Genomic DNA, 17,447 nt, shown 5'->3' with positions numbered 1-17,447 from the left:
TACCACTCAAGACCAAGTTTCCTGCAAGCCTAAATTTAAAGCTCAAAGCAAGGACAACACAGAAAGAGTGAGTGTGCAGTTTTTTTAATAGTTCATTTGACAGAATTTTATTTTCCTTATATTGACACAAACCACACAAGGTGAAGCTGGATAAAATCTCTATTTTGTTAAGCATCTGAGAAGAAAAAGGTTTTTACCTAAAGGCAACTCAGGACCATAGTGGGGGTTGGGGTAAGAACAAAGAAGAAGGTGGGAAGAACTGAGAGAATTAACTGGAAATATATAATTACCGTATGTAAAATAGATAGCAAGAGGGAATTTTCTGTGTGACACAGGGAGCTCAACCCAGTGCTCTGTGACAACCTAGACAGGAAGGATGGGGAGGGAGATGGGCCGGGCGGGGGAGGGCGGGTGTTCAGGACCCAGAATATATATGCATACCTGTGACTGATTCATGGTGATGTATGGCAGAAATCAACACAGTATTGCAAAACAATTATCCCCCAATTAAAAAAAAATAAAAAGTGAGTTAAAGTTGGGATAATTTGATCAGTAATTCGTGCAAGACATCACGTTTGACTCTGTCACGTGGAAGGTTCAAGATTATTATCTAGAAAACGGTAGAGAAAAAGGATGATACTAAGGCAAGAAGATGGGTTTGGGGAGCCTCAGTGATGGACGAAAGCGCGCCGGAGGCAGCAAGAACGCGCCGAACCTCCGCTTGTGGCCCTGAGCCAGGGCGCGGTGGTCAGGGCGGGGAGATGAGCTTTGGGGGAGGCGACAACCGGGCGGCAAAGTCCGAAGCGAGTCGAGGCGCCAGGTAGGGCGCACTTGTCTCCTTTTGTAAAAGATGCGCGGGGCCCCCGCCCCGGAGAGTTGACCGCCAGCGGGAAGAGGCGGGAGCCCGCAGGGCGAGTGGAGCCGGCCCCTCCCCCGGCGCCTCCGGTAGCTGGGCAGGACACCGCGGCCGCGGCGCTGGACCTTGGGACTCGGAAGCTCCCGGACTACTGTCCGCCCGCCGCTTCGCTCCCGATCACCCCGCCAGCAGGTCCCACGTCTCCGACGGCAGAGAGACAAGCGCCGCGAAAACAGGTGCGTCAGCCGGTTGGCAGCGTGCGTCTCTGCGGCCCGGGGTGGGACGCGGGCAAAGGCCGAGAGCCGAGGGCCCAGGCGGCACTTCCGGCGGCGGCCACCGCACTTCCGGGTCGTGCAGGCGTCCTCTCGGCCGCCGCATTGCTGCTGGGCATCCTCCCGCAGGCCCGCGGTGCTGTGTATTTTGGGGGCAGCAGAGCGGGTTAACAGCGGCTTCCTCCAGCGCCGCCTTCGACCCCAGAGGTCGCCAGTATTTCCGCGCGGGCCCCCGGCTTGGAGTGCGTGGGGAACGGGCAGCAGACCCAGCTCAGTTTCCGCCGGAGACACTTGCCTTCCTCTCGCTTGAGCGCCCTGGGGCTTTCTTACCTTTCAGCCTTCGGCAAACGTTTTTTGTTTTGTTTTGGCAAACTCGGATTCTCTACTTGTTTTACAGAAAATGAATGCTAGATTTTTAGTTCGACAAACATTTGCAGATAAGCCAAACATCAGGGAGGCCGAAATAAAGAATTATTAAATAGGAGGGAAAAAGTGAAAACCGAATGAAATAGGAGTATTAGAATTCACTTAGAAAGTATCGAGTTATCCAGGTCGCTGTGGGGAATCTAATCGCTAATTCAAGGTCTCAGAGAATTCCCTTATGCTTACAACTCATGGTCACTTGTAACCCGTACTGTGTACTTTTACCTGATTTGCACAAGTTTTCATCCTTCTTCCGAGTTTATCAGAGTTCTGTATTTTATGTATTTCCCCGCTAAGAATCTGCTGATGAACTAAGTGAATGTATATGCTAAATATTGTTTGAAAGCATTGTAAATAACTTGGTAAAGCATACTTTCCATATCTGAAAATTAATTTTAATTGAAACTAGAACATGACAATTAAATGTTTTCTGAAGTTAATTTTTTATGACATGTTCTACAAAGGAATTTTAATGTAGAAGTTTCTGTAGAGTCAACATTTTGATGATTTACTATTTCAGCAGAATTCTTAATTCTCATCTCTGCAAATAATCTTTTAATTATGTATTACATATTAATTTTAGATACCAATAATTTGTAATAAAATTATATCTTATTGTACATTATTATTAGCACCTTACAAATTGAAACGTGTCAGGAATAATACCTAGCATCTGATTAATCTGTCTGATTTCTCTCTCTATATGTGTATCTATATTATAAACCAAGATTTATTCTTTTTTTCTCTCTATCTTTTTATCTTTCTTTCTACTGTGCGATCTTAGTTCCCTGACCAGGGATTGCTGGAGGCCCCAGCAGTGAAAGCACTGAGTCCTCACCACTGGACCAAAAGTACTGAGTCCTAACCACTGGACAACTAGGAAATGCCCTAGTCAACATGTTTTTAAGTTACTGTTTTTATAATAAACTGCAAGTGTCTACTACTAATGTGATAATTAAATATCAAAGTTATTATATAAATAATATTAACTTTGAAATTATACTGCAGGCAAGCAAGTGTTCTATTACTCTCCTGTTACTCTTTTTAATGAGCTCCTTTTTTCAAATTAATTGACTTAGAACATTCATTTTATACTGATATAAAACTCAGACATAGTTTGAGCTGTTATTCTTTAGTTGTGGTTATTTGAAACCAATACCTGCTGCGTTGACTCTAGCTTTTTTCCCAGTTGATTTTAAAGTTCTGAAGTTGTATTTCAGTTCTGAACATCTCTACCCACTCAGCATTCTCCTTTATGTCCTTGTTGATGCTTTCTGAATCTTCATCATGCAACAGTACCAGGAGTTATCAAGGGTAACAGTTCTTATTCCTAGTTGGGTGACCTCTGGATAAATAACTTGACAGCTATGTGCCTCAGTTTCCTTATCTGCCCAGTAGAGATAATAGCAAGACCTGCCTCAAAGAGATAACTTGGGATTGGTATGGGGTGGTGGCAAGAATACTGGAGTGGGTTGCCATGTCCTTCTCCAGGAGATCTCCCCGACCCAGGGACTGAACCCAGATCTCCCGCATTGTAGGCAGACGCTTTACCGTCTGAACCACCAGGAAAGTTATAATTTCTAAAGAAAGGGTCAAACAAAATTTGACAACTCTTTCTCACCTGTTTAAACCTGGTACCATCTCAGGAATAAGATCTTCCTTAGTAGATCTTGACTTCCATTTATTTACCGATTAAATTAAAAAATAATTCAAACTAGGCTATGTTTTTTTAATGTAAAGTTCAAAGAAGGCCCAACAGGAATGAGCCAAGAAAGCAATCAATAGGAAGAGTTCTTCTGATAGACCTCAAGGTCAGCATGTGAACATCCTGCATTAATCTTTGTATTGACAAGAAAGAGCCAAGATGGTCAAGCTTGACGCTCAGTGATTATTAGATGTGCTGTAAATATTAAATCATGAACATATAGTGACTTTTCTTGTATCTGTTGCCTTTTTGTAGTACTCTTTTGAAATAGTTTATGATATATTTTTTTGTAGAAATAAAATTGACCAGCTGATAATAATTACCTCCAACTTTAGGTAAAGTTACAAACTGGTCTGAATCTGCTGCTGGCATGTCTCCTACACAGGATGGGAGTGGACAGATGGTTAGACTTAGAGTTCATATTTATAATGGTTAGGCAAAAATACTTTTTGCTTAAAAAAATAGTGATGGGCTTCCCTGGTGGCTCAGATGGCCTGCAATGCAGGAGACCTGGGTTCGATCCCCTGGGTTAGGAAGATCCCCTGGAAGAGGGCATAGCAGCTTACTGTAGTATTCTTGCCTGGAGAATCCCATAGACAGAGGAACCTGACAGGCTACAGTCTATGGGTTCTCAAAGAGTCCAACATGACTGAGTGACAAAGCACAGCACAAACTATGTCCTGAATTCAGGCAGGCCAGGTTAAGCACACAGGCTTGCTACTGGAACCTTTGGCTTCAGGAGAAGGAATTCTTAAGTCTCTTGGATATAATATTCACCAACACGCAAGATAGTTTCTGGAAAATTATTATTTAAAAAGCATTAGTTCTTTTATACTTAAACCTGTGATGCAGGAATACATCCAAATAGGGTAATCCATGTGTTCAACGCTTGTAGTCTAGTATATTACGGAGGAGTCTAAAGAGATATTCTTGGGACTTCCTTGGCAGTCCAGTGGTTAGGACTCTGTGGTTTCACTGCAGGGAGCACAGAGTCGGACACGACTGAAGTGACTTAGCAGCAGCAGCAGGGAACTAGGATTCTGTGTGCTGTGCGGCATAGCCAAATAAAAGTAAATAAATAATGAAGTTTCTTTTAGGAAGACTTCTTGGTAATAGAGTCTTAGTCTTTCTCTTCCATGGGGCATCATTGAAACATATTTGACTGTTTAGAGTATGAGTAATGCCTTTTTTTTTTTTTAATTAAAACGATTTTTGGCCACACTTTATGATTTGTGGTATCTTAGTTACCCAGCCAGGGACTGAACCCAGACCACTGCAGTTGGAAGCACCCAGTCCTAACCCACTGGACCACCAGGTAATCCCAGTAATGCTTCGCTTCAGTATGTGAGATCATAGGCTGTGAACCATAGGAAAGCATATTTCAGGTATACAACTGAATTCAGAATTTGCATCTTTACAATACTACTTCCCCTCTTTCTCCCCCTCAGTGGTTTATTTTGTTCCCATTTCACTTAGAATAGTGAAGCAATCAAAGAGAACTTTCATAAGGTCCCACCATCACACCTCCCCGCCTTCCTGAACCTGCTTGCGTAATCTGTCTTCTCTTTCATTACTCCAATGAATGGTTTGTGTTTCCATCAGAGGTCGGCCTCTGTACTTGTGCACTGGAGACCATCCACCCTCCTTTCCTTCTCATGTTAATTGCAGCGATTCTCTAATCTCTCTTTTACTCTCATTTATCTAATCTTCCTTTAAAAAAAGCTGGATCTTTTCCACTGACAAACAAAAATGTTATTTCTCCATCTTTTGGTGCTGTTTTCCAGTATAGTCATGGTATTTCTTTTCTTCTAGTTTTCTGGTTGCCCATTTGTTCTTTTTTCCTCTTTTCCTGACTTCTGGACTAATTGAAATAGCTTCAGTTTTCCCATTATTATTACCACTTTTGGCTGATTATTTACATTTTTATGGAAGTTTGTTCGTTTTTTTTGGTGTTATTGTTTTTGTCTTTTGAGTGGTTGCCCTGGGGCTTACAACTGGGATCTTTAACTTACTATAACACTGCTTTATAACCCAGGACCCTTACAACAGCAGATTTTCTTTTTTCCCTTATCCTTTGTGCTGTTGTTATCCTACTTTATTACTTCTACATCTGATAAAAAACCTCATGATGTTACTGTCATTTTTTGCTGTAATAAGCAAGTATTTAATGAATCAATCTTAAAATGAGAAAAAAGTGACTTTGATATTTTGCCATATGTTTGCCACCACTGGCGCTCTTCATCCTGTGCATAGACCCGAATTTCTGTGGTTATCATTTTACTTCTGCCTGATGAACCCCAGTAGCATTTTTTGTAGTTAATGGCTGCTGGTAATGGATTCTCTCAACTTTTCTTTTTTTAAAATAGTCTTTAAAATATTAAAATAGTTCAATATTTAAAATAAATATTATTTTAAATAATATTTAAAATAGTATTTTAAATACTTCTTTTAAAAAATACCCTGATTTTTGAAAACTATTTTACTGGGTATAGAAATGCAAGTTGAAAGTTTCTTTCAGCCATTTCAAGGTGTCACTCCGTTGTTTTCTTGCTTGATTAGTTTCTAAGGTGACATCTCTGAGACACTGTCTGCTGTAATCTTATCTTCTTTCTCTGTAAGTAATGTCTTTTTTTTCCCCCATCACTGGCTACTTTTAAGATTTCTTACTAGCTTTCAGCATTTTAATAGTGTTTGACCTTGGTTTGATTTTATTTTTCTTGGATTATGTTGATCTTCTTGGATCTTTGGGTTTTTAGGCTTTGTCCAACTTGGAATTTTTTTTGGCCATTTTTCCTTTTAAGGTTTTTTTTTTTGTACCCCTTCTTCCTTTTAACTATATATGTTTTAGACTGCTTGATACTACCCTATAGGCTCTACTTGGTTTCTTTGTTTAGTCTTTTTTTAATCTGCATGCTTTCTGGATGATGGCTTAGGCCATTTAGACTGCTATAACAAAATCCTGTAGATTGGGTGGCTTATATACAGCAAAAATTTATTTCTCATTATTTTATAGTCTAAGAAATCCAAGATCAAGGCACTGGCAGATTCAGTATCTTGTGAGGGCCTGCTTCCTGGTTTAGAGATGACAACTTCTTGCTGTAACTTTATGTGGTGGAAAGATTTATACTATTGTTTTCCTTTAGTGGCCTTCTGACTTTAAAAACAGTGATAAGCAATAAAACTAGTGAAGAGGGGATAAAGTAAAGAAAGATTATGGTGCATTTTGTCAAAGTAGCTGAGGTTATGTGGAATTAGATGGGCCAGAGCTTAGGTCTTTGATGCAAATGGTGAAAGTTCAGGAGGAGGAAGGAGTCAAAGAAATTAGTTTTTTGTTACTTTAAAAGTAAGTGAACATTTGAAAGAAAATGAAAGCATTAAGGCCTCAGACAGAAGTAGAACTATGAGTAAGAAGCAGAATTCCTGGTCGGAAGAAATGAGGTGAAGCCTGCACATACGGTAGTGTCTCTGCTTTCCGCATTGAATAAAGCAGAAGATGAAGTGGGCACACACAAGCCAAAACTTTCTGTATATTATATATCCCAAATCCCATTTTAAAATGTTGATCACTCTAAATTGGAGTACGAAATGTGAACCAGATGCTAAGGAAAAGCTTTCTCTTGGGCTTTCGTGAAAGATAAAGTAAAACCCAGACATTAGCACTCTAGCTACAGTCCATAGCGTTGCAAAGTTAATTATATACAAACAAGAGGTTCAGATACAGTTAAGCATAATTTGAATTCTGAAACAGTTTTTTTCAGAAATTTATAATGATGCTTTTACCTCTATCATACCCTTTAAAAATACATGAAAAAGAATAAATTTCAGATCAGATGTATAGAATACCGATTCTGAATTAAAGTTGATACTTTACATTGGTTGTCAGTAATATCCTTAAAGGTAGTATTTCCACTCACCCACATACATCATAGAGGCAATTTGGTTTTTTGTTGTCGTTTAGTCACTAAGTCGTGTCCGGCTCTTTGCGACCCCATGGACTGTAGCCTGCCAGGCTTCTCTATCCATGGGAGTTTCCAGGCAGGAACACTAGAGTGAGTTGCCATTTCCTTTTCCAGGGGATCTTTCTGACCCAGGGATTGAACCCGTGGTTTCTGCCACATCTCCTGCATTATAAGTGGATTCTTTACTGCTGAGCCATTGGGGAAACTCAGATAGTAATTGCCATATAGAGGCCATTACTCATAATTTATTTTAGTTTGTGATTTATCAAGTGTTATTAAATTTTTTGTGATGATGCAAACGTGATTTTTGTTGATGGGGAAAAAAACTCCAGTATTTTTGTCCTGGGCAAAGACAGAAATAATGTTCATTTACTGTTTTTTTTTTTTTTTTTTTTTAATTTTAGAAACAAAACCTAAGAAATGCCTCATTCCACAAATAGAGAAATGATACTTGGCATTGTGGTGGGAACTGCCGGAATCAGCTTGCTGCTTTTGTGGTATCACAAGGTTCGTAAACCAAGGACAGCAATGTCTTTACCTAAATTTCTTTCTCTGGGTAATTCACTTGATTTGATGACTTTGCAAGATGAAATGCCCAGTGGCCAAGGAGCAACAGCGATCTTTCAAGGAAGGCAGCTTCAAATACTGGAGAAGTTAAATGAATTACTGACACATATAGAAGAACTCAAAGAGGAAATCAGAGTTCTTAAAGAAGCCATTCCAAAGCTGGAGGAGTATATACAAGGTGAACTTGGAGGGAAGGTAACTGTTCACAAGATAAGTCCTCAGCACAGAGCTAGAAAAAGAAGGCTTGCCACAGTTCAAAGTTCAGCAACAAGTAATAGTTCAGAGGAAGCGGAAAGTGAGGGAGGGTAAGTTTCTTTAAGATGTTTTTTATGTTAAATTGATTCTTTATTGCAGCATTGCTATTATTTAGGTATTTTCATTATACATTCCCAGTCAAATATGCTGTTACTATTTAATAATAAGGCATAAAAAGGAGTGATTATTTTTGCTTATGTTATAATTAAAACCATATTCAGTGGAGGTCAGTACTTTAGTTTAGAGCTCATTGACAAAGAGAATACTTACTAGTGCTGGTGGCGTCACGTGAGTATGAGGAAGACAGTGATCATTTGCCAAAACGTGTAACCTGTTTTTAAATGTGGCCAGTCTCTGACCCCTTATGTAGTTAAGAACTGTCCAATAAATGGTCTAATAAAACTTTCTGTGATCATAGAAATGATCTAAATCTGTCTGCCCAGTATGGTAGCCACAAGCCATGTGTAACTCTTAAGCTTGAAGTGTAGCTTGTGCAACGGAGGAACTGAAAAGTTTTAGTCTCAATTAATTTAAAATTAAACAGTCACATGGCACCAGTGGCTACTGAATTGGGCAGTACAGACCTAAAAAGAGTTGAGAATGTACAAGTGACTCAGTTTCATCCTTGCATGGGATTAATTCATTGGATTCTAAAATCAAGGCATGAATAATATCCTTTGGGGGAAAAACAAATGATTTATGAAAAAAAAAGGAATTGTGCCTGACTAGTGTTTCTAAGGAGTAAGATAGGAAAGTAAATAAAGATGCACTAGTGAATGTAACATAGCCCGAAATTCATCAGGGCAAGGATGTTTTCATCATCGCATTCCTAACACCTGTTCTTATGCCTCCCACCGTGTGTGTATGCTAAGGCACTTCAGTCATGTCTGACTCTGTGACCCTATGGACTGCAGCCCATCAGGCTCCTCTGTCCATTGGATTCTCCAGGCAAGAATACTGGAATGGATTGCCATTCTCTTCTCCAGGGAATCTTCCCAACCCAGGAATCGAACCCTCCGTCTTCTGTGGCTCCTGTATTACAGGCAGATGCTTTATTGCTGAGCCTCTGGGAAAGCCGAGTAGATGACAGTAACTGTTACTTAAATTAATAGGTGATCTGCTGAATATAGAATTGGGAGAAGGAGGAGGGATCTAGAGAAAGGAAACAAAGAGAAGGAATTTAAAGGTGATTTCATACATGAAGAAACGTAAATGATTGATCAAGTCTTTTGAGATCAGTGCTTGTTCAATCCCCGAGTCATGTCCGTCTCTTTGTGACCCCCCTGGACTGCAATATGCCAGGCTGTCAATCTTTTACTTGTATTGCTCTATCAAACCATGGGTTTAAAATAATTATTTTAGTTTTCTGCTGTTGTCCTGAGTGGTAGCTGCCGAAATGAGCAAGTTCATGAAACCCAGGAATGCGATGCTGTCCCTGGCCAGTCACTACAAAGGAGACAGAGGTCATCGTGAAGAACACTGATGATGGCGCCTCCGACACACCCCACAGCCACGCTCTGGTGGCTGGAACTAATCACTGTCCCTGCAAAGCGACAGCTGCCATGGCCAAGAAGAAAATCACCAAGAGGTCAAAGAGCAAGTCTTTGGTGAAAGTTTATCATTATAATCACCTCAGGCCCACCATGATCTCTATGGGTATCCCCTTGGACGAAACTGTTGCCAACAAGGATATCTTCAGAGACCCTGCTGTCGAATGCAAAGCCTGATGAGAGGCCAAGGTCAAGTTCGAGGAGAGATACAAGACCAGCAGGAACAGATAGTTTTTCTAGAAGCTTCAGTTTTGTCTGTCTTGTTCAGTCATTAAACCCCACCCCACCCCAGGCCAAAAAAAAGGTATTATTTGTATCACAGTGTTATATAAAGCTTTAGAAATCTCCCTTTCAAAAATTAGATTTTATTTCTGTTTAGGTTAAAGTAATACCCCATAATAAAATTCATTGTTTGTTCGTTTCATTTGGGCTTTAAGAGACTACATGGGCCATACAGCCTTGCTCACTTAATAGAATTATCTAGTTTTCCAAGTCATGTATTCTAGAAGAACCATTTGTTCTTGCTGGTCTTACACTGCCCTAAAAATCCTCTGTGCTCTGCCAGTTTATCCCTCTCTCCCCTCTCTCCCCTGGCAACCTCTGATCTTTATACTTTGTCTACTGTTTTGCCTTTTCTAGAATGTCATATTGTTGGAATCATATAGTATGTGGTCAGTTTGACGTCTTTTACTTGGTAATGTGGATTTACGTTTCCTCTATACTTTTTCATAGTGCTTTAATAGCACATTTCTTTTTAGCACTGAATAATGTTCCATTGTCTGGATATACCACAATTTATCCATTCGCCTACTGAAGGACATCTTGGTTGCGTCCAAGTTTTAGTAATTATGAAAACTGCTGCAATAACCATTCATGTACAGGTTTTTGAGTAGACATAAATTTTCATCTCATTTGGGGGAATCCCAAGGAGCATGATTGCTGGACTGTATGGTAAGTATATGTTTAGTTATGTAGAAAGCCTCCAGCTGTCTTCCAAAGTGGCTCTCCCGTTTTCGATTCCCATAAGCAATGAATTCCTGCTGCTCTGCATCCTCACAAGCATTTGGTGTTGTCAGTGTTCTGGAGTTTGTCCATTCCAATAGGTATGTAATGACATCACATTGTTGTTTTAGTTTATATTTCTCTAATGACACACCATGTGGAACATCATTTCATATGCTTATTTACCCTTTGTGCATCTTTGGTGAGCTATCTGTTAAGGTCTTTGGCCCATTTTTTAAATGAGATTGTTCATTTTTATATTGCTGAGTTTTAAGAGGTCATTGTATATTTTGGATAACAGTCCCTTTTCAAGGGAAATATTCTTTGCAAGGATTTTGCAAAGTAGCTTCTCATTCTCTTGACATTATCTTTCTCAGCGCAGAAGCTTATCAGTTATTTCTTTCATGGATCATGGCTTTGGTATTGTATTTAAAAAGTCATTGCCAAATTTATCTAGGTTTTCTCCCATGTTATCTTCTAGGAGCTTCATAGTTTTACATTTTATATGTAAGTTTGTGGCCCATTTTGAGTTCATTTTTGTGACAGGTGTAAGGTCGGTGTGGCCTCTCTCTCCAGGCCATTCTCTGGTTTGTGATGAGAAACTCTGAAGAATGAGGCAGTGTTTCCCCTCTGGACTAACAGCAGATTGAACAGATTTGGTTACTGCTTGCTCTAAAAGTAGGGGATTCCCTGAGCTTGGTGTGCCTTCTTTGAAAGGCAGTTCACTTGATATTAAGAGTCTCTGGGCTCTCCGCATTGCCCTTGTGGGTCCTGAGGTCAAGGAGAACCAACATAAATAAGCGGGTGATCACATTGCTTAATTTGCTGTGAGTAACAAAGTCCTCTGTCTCTTATGCAAGAATCCTATGTCTTCTGCCAGCAACTATGAAACAGGAACAGATAAATTCATTTGAATGTTGGGTAAAATTGGATTATAAACTGACAGTGGTATGGTGAGAATTAGAGAGCTTTGAAAGGGATTTATTCAAGGGTTTCCCAAAGAAAGTTGTTAGAAAGGGAACAAAAACAAGATGTAATATTACAGTATACAGGATATGGAGAAGCTTGTTGAGGGAGTGTTTTATGTCATAGGTGGAAAAGGAAGAGGACGGTATTCTAATAATTTTTTTATTCTTGCCTTTAAGTGGGTTATAATATAACAGCAAATCTCCATAATCTGTGCATGTGGCCCATGTAATCGGATGCCATGCTTTATTGCCAAGATAAATTTAGCTTTGAAGTTAGAATACACATTCCACAGTCACATGAATTGCAGTTTTTCAGAAAGATGAGCCATAGAACAATTTTATTTTAAACTGATGTCATTAGATTCTAGAATCTGCTATCATCATACTCTATGTTATTGCCATGTTAATTCTATATGCAGCTTAAGCATTCGGCATCTAACCTGTTCCACCTACATAGGACATTTTTGTGGCTAAAGATGATGGCTTAGAAAGGAAGGGAAAGATTTGCTTTGTATTAAATTCAATATGGGAAAATGCTTAAGGTAAGCCTTTAAAAAGAAAACAAAACACGTCTCCATATGTTTCATGTGCTAAAGAACATTGAAATATTCATAAACCAAGCTTTAATGCTTCCTTTAGATTCCCACAGTAACTGAATATCTGGATATTTATCTGAAATATTCTCTCCAGAGAGCTTCTGCTTTATCCGTGATTAATATTTTAAAATAGCATTAGCCAGTGGGGTATAAGTTTACTGTACTTATCAACTCCTTCAAAACTATTAGTTCAGTACTCTCAAACAGATATTATGACTTAATTATTTTCAAAACAGGAAGTTCCCCCTTTACCTACAGGGAACCCTTTTGTTTTGGTTCCCTCTGTTATGTTTTCCCCTGACCTTTCTTTCTGCCTACCACCCTGAGTCTTTCAGTTTATCTTCCCAAGGTTTAGTAGAGTGGGCAGGTACTGTGTAGGTGGTTAGAAATAATCTTTTAGACTTAGGCATTCTTTGGGGGTACATCTGCTGCTAAGTCGCTTCAGTCGTGTCCGACTCTGTGCAACCCCAGAGACGGCAGCCCACCAGGCTTCCCTGTCCCTGGGATTCTCCAGGCAAGAGCACTGGAGTGGGTTGCCATTTCCTTCTCAGTGCCTGAAAGTGAAAAGTGAAAGTGCAGTCGCTCAGTCGTGTCCGACTCTAGCGACCCCATGGACTGCAGCCCACCAGGCTCCTCCATCCACGGGATTTTCCAGGCAAAAGTACTGGAGTGGGGTGCCATTGCCTTCTCCGGGGGGTACATCTGGGTAACCATCAACTTCACCTGTCTTAATTTCTTATTCCCTGTTTCCATATTGATAAGGTAGCTATTATTCTTCAGGACGCTTGGCAGGTTTCCGCCTGTGCTCCGTGTTCTTTTTTCCTCATTTGACACTTTTCTCACTCCAGTTGCTACAAAGAGGAGCAGAACTGCCAACCAAAATGTCCAGCAGATCAACTTCCTTCAGACCTCCTGCATCGTGGAGCCTCTTCTGTTATTCAGCCAACAAAATTTCTTGATTTTAAAGCAGCTCGTCCTACTCCGATGCTTAAAGGCAGTTCACATAAAGGAAGTAAAATTTCCTCGCCGTCATCAAATGTGTCTTTTTACGCAACTTTCCTTGAAAGAAGACATTCTTTATTTCCTAAATTTCAGAAAAGCAGTACGTCCCTTCATACTGTACAAAGTAGAGCTAACTTTGATTCTGAAGAAAAAAGAAGCTTCAGTGATTTAAAGTCAGCCTCAGAACATTTTCGCTTTAGATCCAGAAGTGTTTTCTCTGCCCCAAAACTAAGTATAATTTCCTGTTACGAGAATGCTGGTACTTTTGATGCCAGTAGTTCATGCATATTTAATCCAAACGAAGTTGAAGTCATTTCCAAAAACTCGAATATTACTGGTGCTGAAAAATATATACACTCTTATTCTCCTGAATATGACACTACATATTTTATGAAATCTAAATCAAAAGCGAATTCCTCTGCCTGTCGGGACACTGTTGCCACCTTGTATCAAAGCACAGCAACCATGCTTACTCTTCCAAGTATTATTTCCTATTCCTCTGAACAACATGGAATTGACAATGATATTCAAGAAAGAGACCAGTTAAGGAGCAATTCTGTTTATCCCACTTCTCAAAGTCACAGTAGAAACACTTCTCCAGCTATGGTTTGACAGCGTCCCTCTCGACGTGTAACTTTCCCTGTTCTCCATAACGCTGAATTTACTTCATTTTGTAAAAATGCTAGTGGCTTTGCCCTACCTCAAAATGAAGTTACCTCAGATCCCTTTGAAGACGGAAACAATGCTCTCTCGTTTAAAGATGAAGACAAATCTTCACACATGAAATTCCTAAAATAAGGTCACCTTAGACTTTACCCTCTCTTGGAAGGGCAGCTCAAACCAGAAGCTCTCCCTGCAGGCATAGTATAGAGGCTGTAGAAATCACTGCATTTTCTGAAAAAGATTTCTACATTACAGTCTAAATTTAATGTTAATTTCTGTATTTTTTAAAGATAGTTTATTAACATTGGAATATGGAAGTCAAAGATTATTCATCTGTTTCAGGCTTTTAACAGATTTACTGCTTACCAATTGCCTAGTCCCAGATTTCTGAGTTACTGTTGTAATGCTTTTGTGGTCTGAAAATAACATCAGGTTTTGATAAATAGGTCTTCTAAATGTATTACATTCTTAGAGAGTTTAACATCCTCTTTTATTCTACTCTAGTCATTAAAATAGTATTCCTATATAACCTATAGATCTATATTAGTTTACTAATTCCTATTTATATCAGCCTTGCTAGCCCTATTTCTCATGCCAGACATCCCACTGATAGACAGTGTTTTTATACTACACAAGGATCAAATCATAAATAAAAACATACTGTCAGAAATACAATCTATTGAAACCAGATATTTTAATTAAATAGTTTTAATACACATTTGTGTATGTATATGAGAATTCAGAAAACTCTGAAATCAGAGATTTTTATGACTTTTTTAAAGTGAAAATTTTTAGATTTTTTCCAAAATTTTTATTTTTAAAAAATTTTAATAAAATTTTTATTTTAAAACATGTCTCCAAAATTTTATTTTTGAAGTGAATATTTAGTTTTTTTCCATCTATTAATAAAGTTTATAAATATGTTTATCAGAATAACAAATGGAAAGTCATATAAGAATTAAAAATATTTAGAAAATAATTGGTTTTTGTAGATGGAACAAATTTGAGTTATTTTCAATTATTTGTCATAATAAAATGCCCCCTAAGTTAATATCATTTGTACTAAGATAATTTTACTCTTATGTTTTTTCCTTTTAATGTATCATACTTTTTCTATTTTAATTTTTTTGTTGTGTGAAATGCACACAAAAAAATTCATTATTGTAGCCACTTTTAAGTTTGGTGGCATTAAGTACATTCATACTGTTGTGCAACCACCATTATCTGTCATGTTGCAAAAGTGGAATTCTATACCCATTAAGCAATAGCTTCCCAATCCTCTCTTCCCCTAGCCTCTTGACAGCTGCTATTCAACTCTCTGCCTCTGTAAATTTGATTCCTCTAGGTACCTCCTATAAGTGGAATTATACAGTATTTGTCTTTTTGTGATTGGCTTGTTTCACTTAGCATAATGTTCTCAAGTTTCATCTATATTGTAGCATGTGTCAGCATTTCCTTTTTTAAGGCTGAATAGTATTCCATTGTATGTATATATTACATTTTGCTTATTCACTCTCTGTTGACGCTTACTTTGGTTGCTTCTACCTTTTGAATAATGAATAATGCTGTTATGAACATGGGTGTATAAATTATCTCCTCCAGGCCCTACTTTCAGTTCTTTTGATTTATACCTAGAAATGGAATTACTAGATCATATGATAAATCTATTTTAATTTTCTAAAGAACTTTTTTCCATAGTAACTGCACCATTTTATATTTCTCTAAGAATGCAAAAGGACTCAAGTTTCTTCACATCCCTGTCAATACTTGTTATTTTGGTTTTTGACAATAACTATCCTAATGAGAGTGAGGTGGTATCTCTTTATGGTTTTGATTTGCATTTTCTCCCATTGTGTGCATTGCCTTTCACTGTTGATTGTGTCCTTTGACACATTTTGAAGTTGTTTATCTATTTTTTATTTTGTTTGTGCTTTTTATGTCATATCCAAGAAATCATTGCCAAATACAATGCCATGAAGCTTTGCCTCTATGTTTTCTCTAAAGAGTTTTATATTTTTATGTTGCTATTTCTCACTTCAATTATGCCAGCGTTTGCTTCATATATTTAGAAGCTCTAATTATTACATATATGTTTATTGTTGTTATATATGCTTGTTAAATTGAATCTTTTATAATTATAAAATTCTGTTCTTTGTCTCATAAGTTTTAGACTTAGTTGATTTTATCTGATATTAATATAGCCACCCCTGTTCTCTCTTGGATATTATTTTACATTATATATCTTTTTTCATCCTTTTACTTTCTTTTTTTTTAATTTAAATTTATTTTAATTGGAGGTTAATTACTTTACAATATTGTATTGCTTTTGCCATACATCAACACGAATCCACAACGGGTGTACACATGCTCCCCATCCTGAACCCCTCTCCCACCTCCCTCCCCGTACCATCCCTCTGGGTCATCCCAGTGCACCAGCCCCAACATCCAGTATCATGCATCAAACCTGGACTGGCGATTCATTTCTTATATGCTATTATACATGTTTCAATGCCATTCTCCCAAATCATCCCCCCCTCCCTCTCCCACAGAGTCCAAAAGACTGTTCTATTCATCCGTGTCTCTTTTGCTGTCTCGCATACAAGGTTATCGTTACCATCTTTCTAAATTCCACATATATGCGTTAGTATACTGTCCTGATGTTTTTCTTTCTGGTTTACTTCACTCTGTATAATAGGCTCCAGTTTCATCCACCTCATTAGAACTCATCCTTTTACTTTCTATCTATATGTGTCCTCAGTTCTAAAATGAGTCTTTTATAGACTCCATACAGTTGATCCTGATTTTTCATCCATACTACCAGCCTGAGTCTTTTGACTGGAGAATTTAATCCATTTACATAAAGTAATTACTAGTAGTTGCCTTTTTGTTATTTGTTTTCATGTGTCTTATACCCTGTTGTCCTTCATTCCCCCCCTTACTCCCTTCTTTTGTGTTGACTTAATTTTTTTATAGTGATACATTTTTTATTCCTTTCTCATTTACTTTTGTGTATATTCTATAGATATTTTTGTATGTTTAGCATGGGCATTATGAATAACATCCTAAAGTAATAGCAATCTATTTTAAACTGATACCAACTTAACTTCAACTGTATATAAAAGCTTTCTCCTTTACAACTTTACTCCCCTATTTATGTTATTGATATCACATATTACGTCTATATAGTTGTATAGCTGTTAGCTAGATTTATCATTATTTTTATACTTTTCTTTTTTTATATTAATGCTTTTCTTTTTTAAATACTGTACAAGAATAAAAATGGAGTTATGAACCAGAATTACAATAATGCTAATTTTTATATTTAACAACATTTTTATTTACTGTTACCAGAAAACTGTATTATCATATGACTTCAAGTTAGTACTGCCTAATATCCTTTGTTTCAACTTGAAGAACTCCCTTTACCATTTCTTGTAAGGCAGGTCTAGAGGTAATGAGCATCCTCATTTTTTTTGTTTATTTGGGAATGCCTTAATTTCTCTATCATGTTTTCAAGAACAGTTTTCCTTTAAGGATATATACTTCTTGGCTGATAGTTTTTTTCTTTCAGCACTCTAAATATATCATCCTGCTGTCTTTAGGTCTACAAGGTTTCTTCTGAGAAACCT

General features: G+C 38.1%; 3 protein-coding genes across 6 annotated transcripts in view; all 3 read left to right on the top strand.

The window, feature by feature from the left end:
• Positions 1-246: 246 nt before the first annotated feature.
• Positions 247-17,447, top strand: part of RMDN2 (regulator of microtubule dynamics 2) — a 96,796-nt gene continuing 79,595 nt past the window's right edge. Inside the window, exons 1-2 of one of the 4 annotated variants that reach the window (XM_070379721.1) lie at positions 247-1,092; positions 7,620-8,087. In XM_070379721.1, coding sequence (XP_070235822.1) covers positions 7,636-8,087 — 452 coding nt within the window. In that variant the 5' untranslated portion in view covers positions 247-1,092; positions 7,620-7,635. The remainder of the gene's footprint in view (positions 1,093-7,619; positions 8,088-17,447) is intronic. The other 3 variants (XM_070379718.1, XM_070379720.1, XM_070379719.1) reach the window with 3 other exon arrangements.
• LOC138989918 (large ribosomal subunit protein eL27-like) lies at positions 7,966-10,127 on the top strand. The gene is made up of 2 exons (XM_070379722.1): positions 7,966-8,087; positions 9,400-10,127. Exon 2 carries the CDS (start codon positions 9,459-9,461, stop codon positions 9,762-9,764), a length of 306 nt encoding a protein of 101 aa, XP_070235823.1. The 5' UTR covers positions 7,966-8,087; positions 9,400-9,458; the 3' UTR covers positions 9,765-10,127.
• Positions 12,083-15,863, top strand: LOC138989941 (uncharacterized). Its single transcript, XM_070380072.1, is given in 2 exon segments — positions 12,083-12,099; positions 13,002-15,863. Coding segments are annotated over 2 exon segments (969 nt in total). The 3' UTR covers positions 13,954-15,863.

The sequence above is a fragment of the Bos mutus genome, chromosome 11, assembly GCF_027580195.1.
Source record: "Bos mutus isolate GX-2022 chromosome 11, NWIPB_WYAK_1.1, whole genome shotgun sequence".
Lineage (NCBI taxonomy): Eukaryota > Metazoa > Chordata > Mammalia > Artiodactyla > Bovidae > Bos > Bos mutus.
Note: the sequence above shows the minus strand (reverse complement) of the source record. Positions and strands in the feature narration are given on the sequence as shown.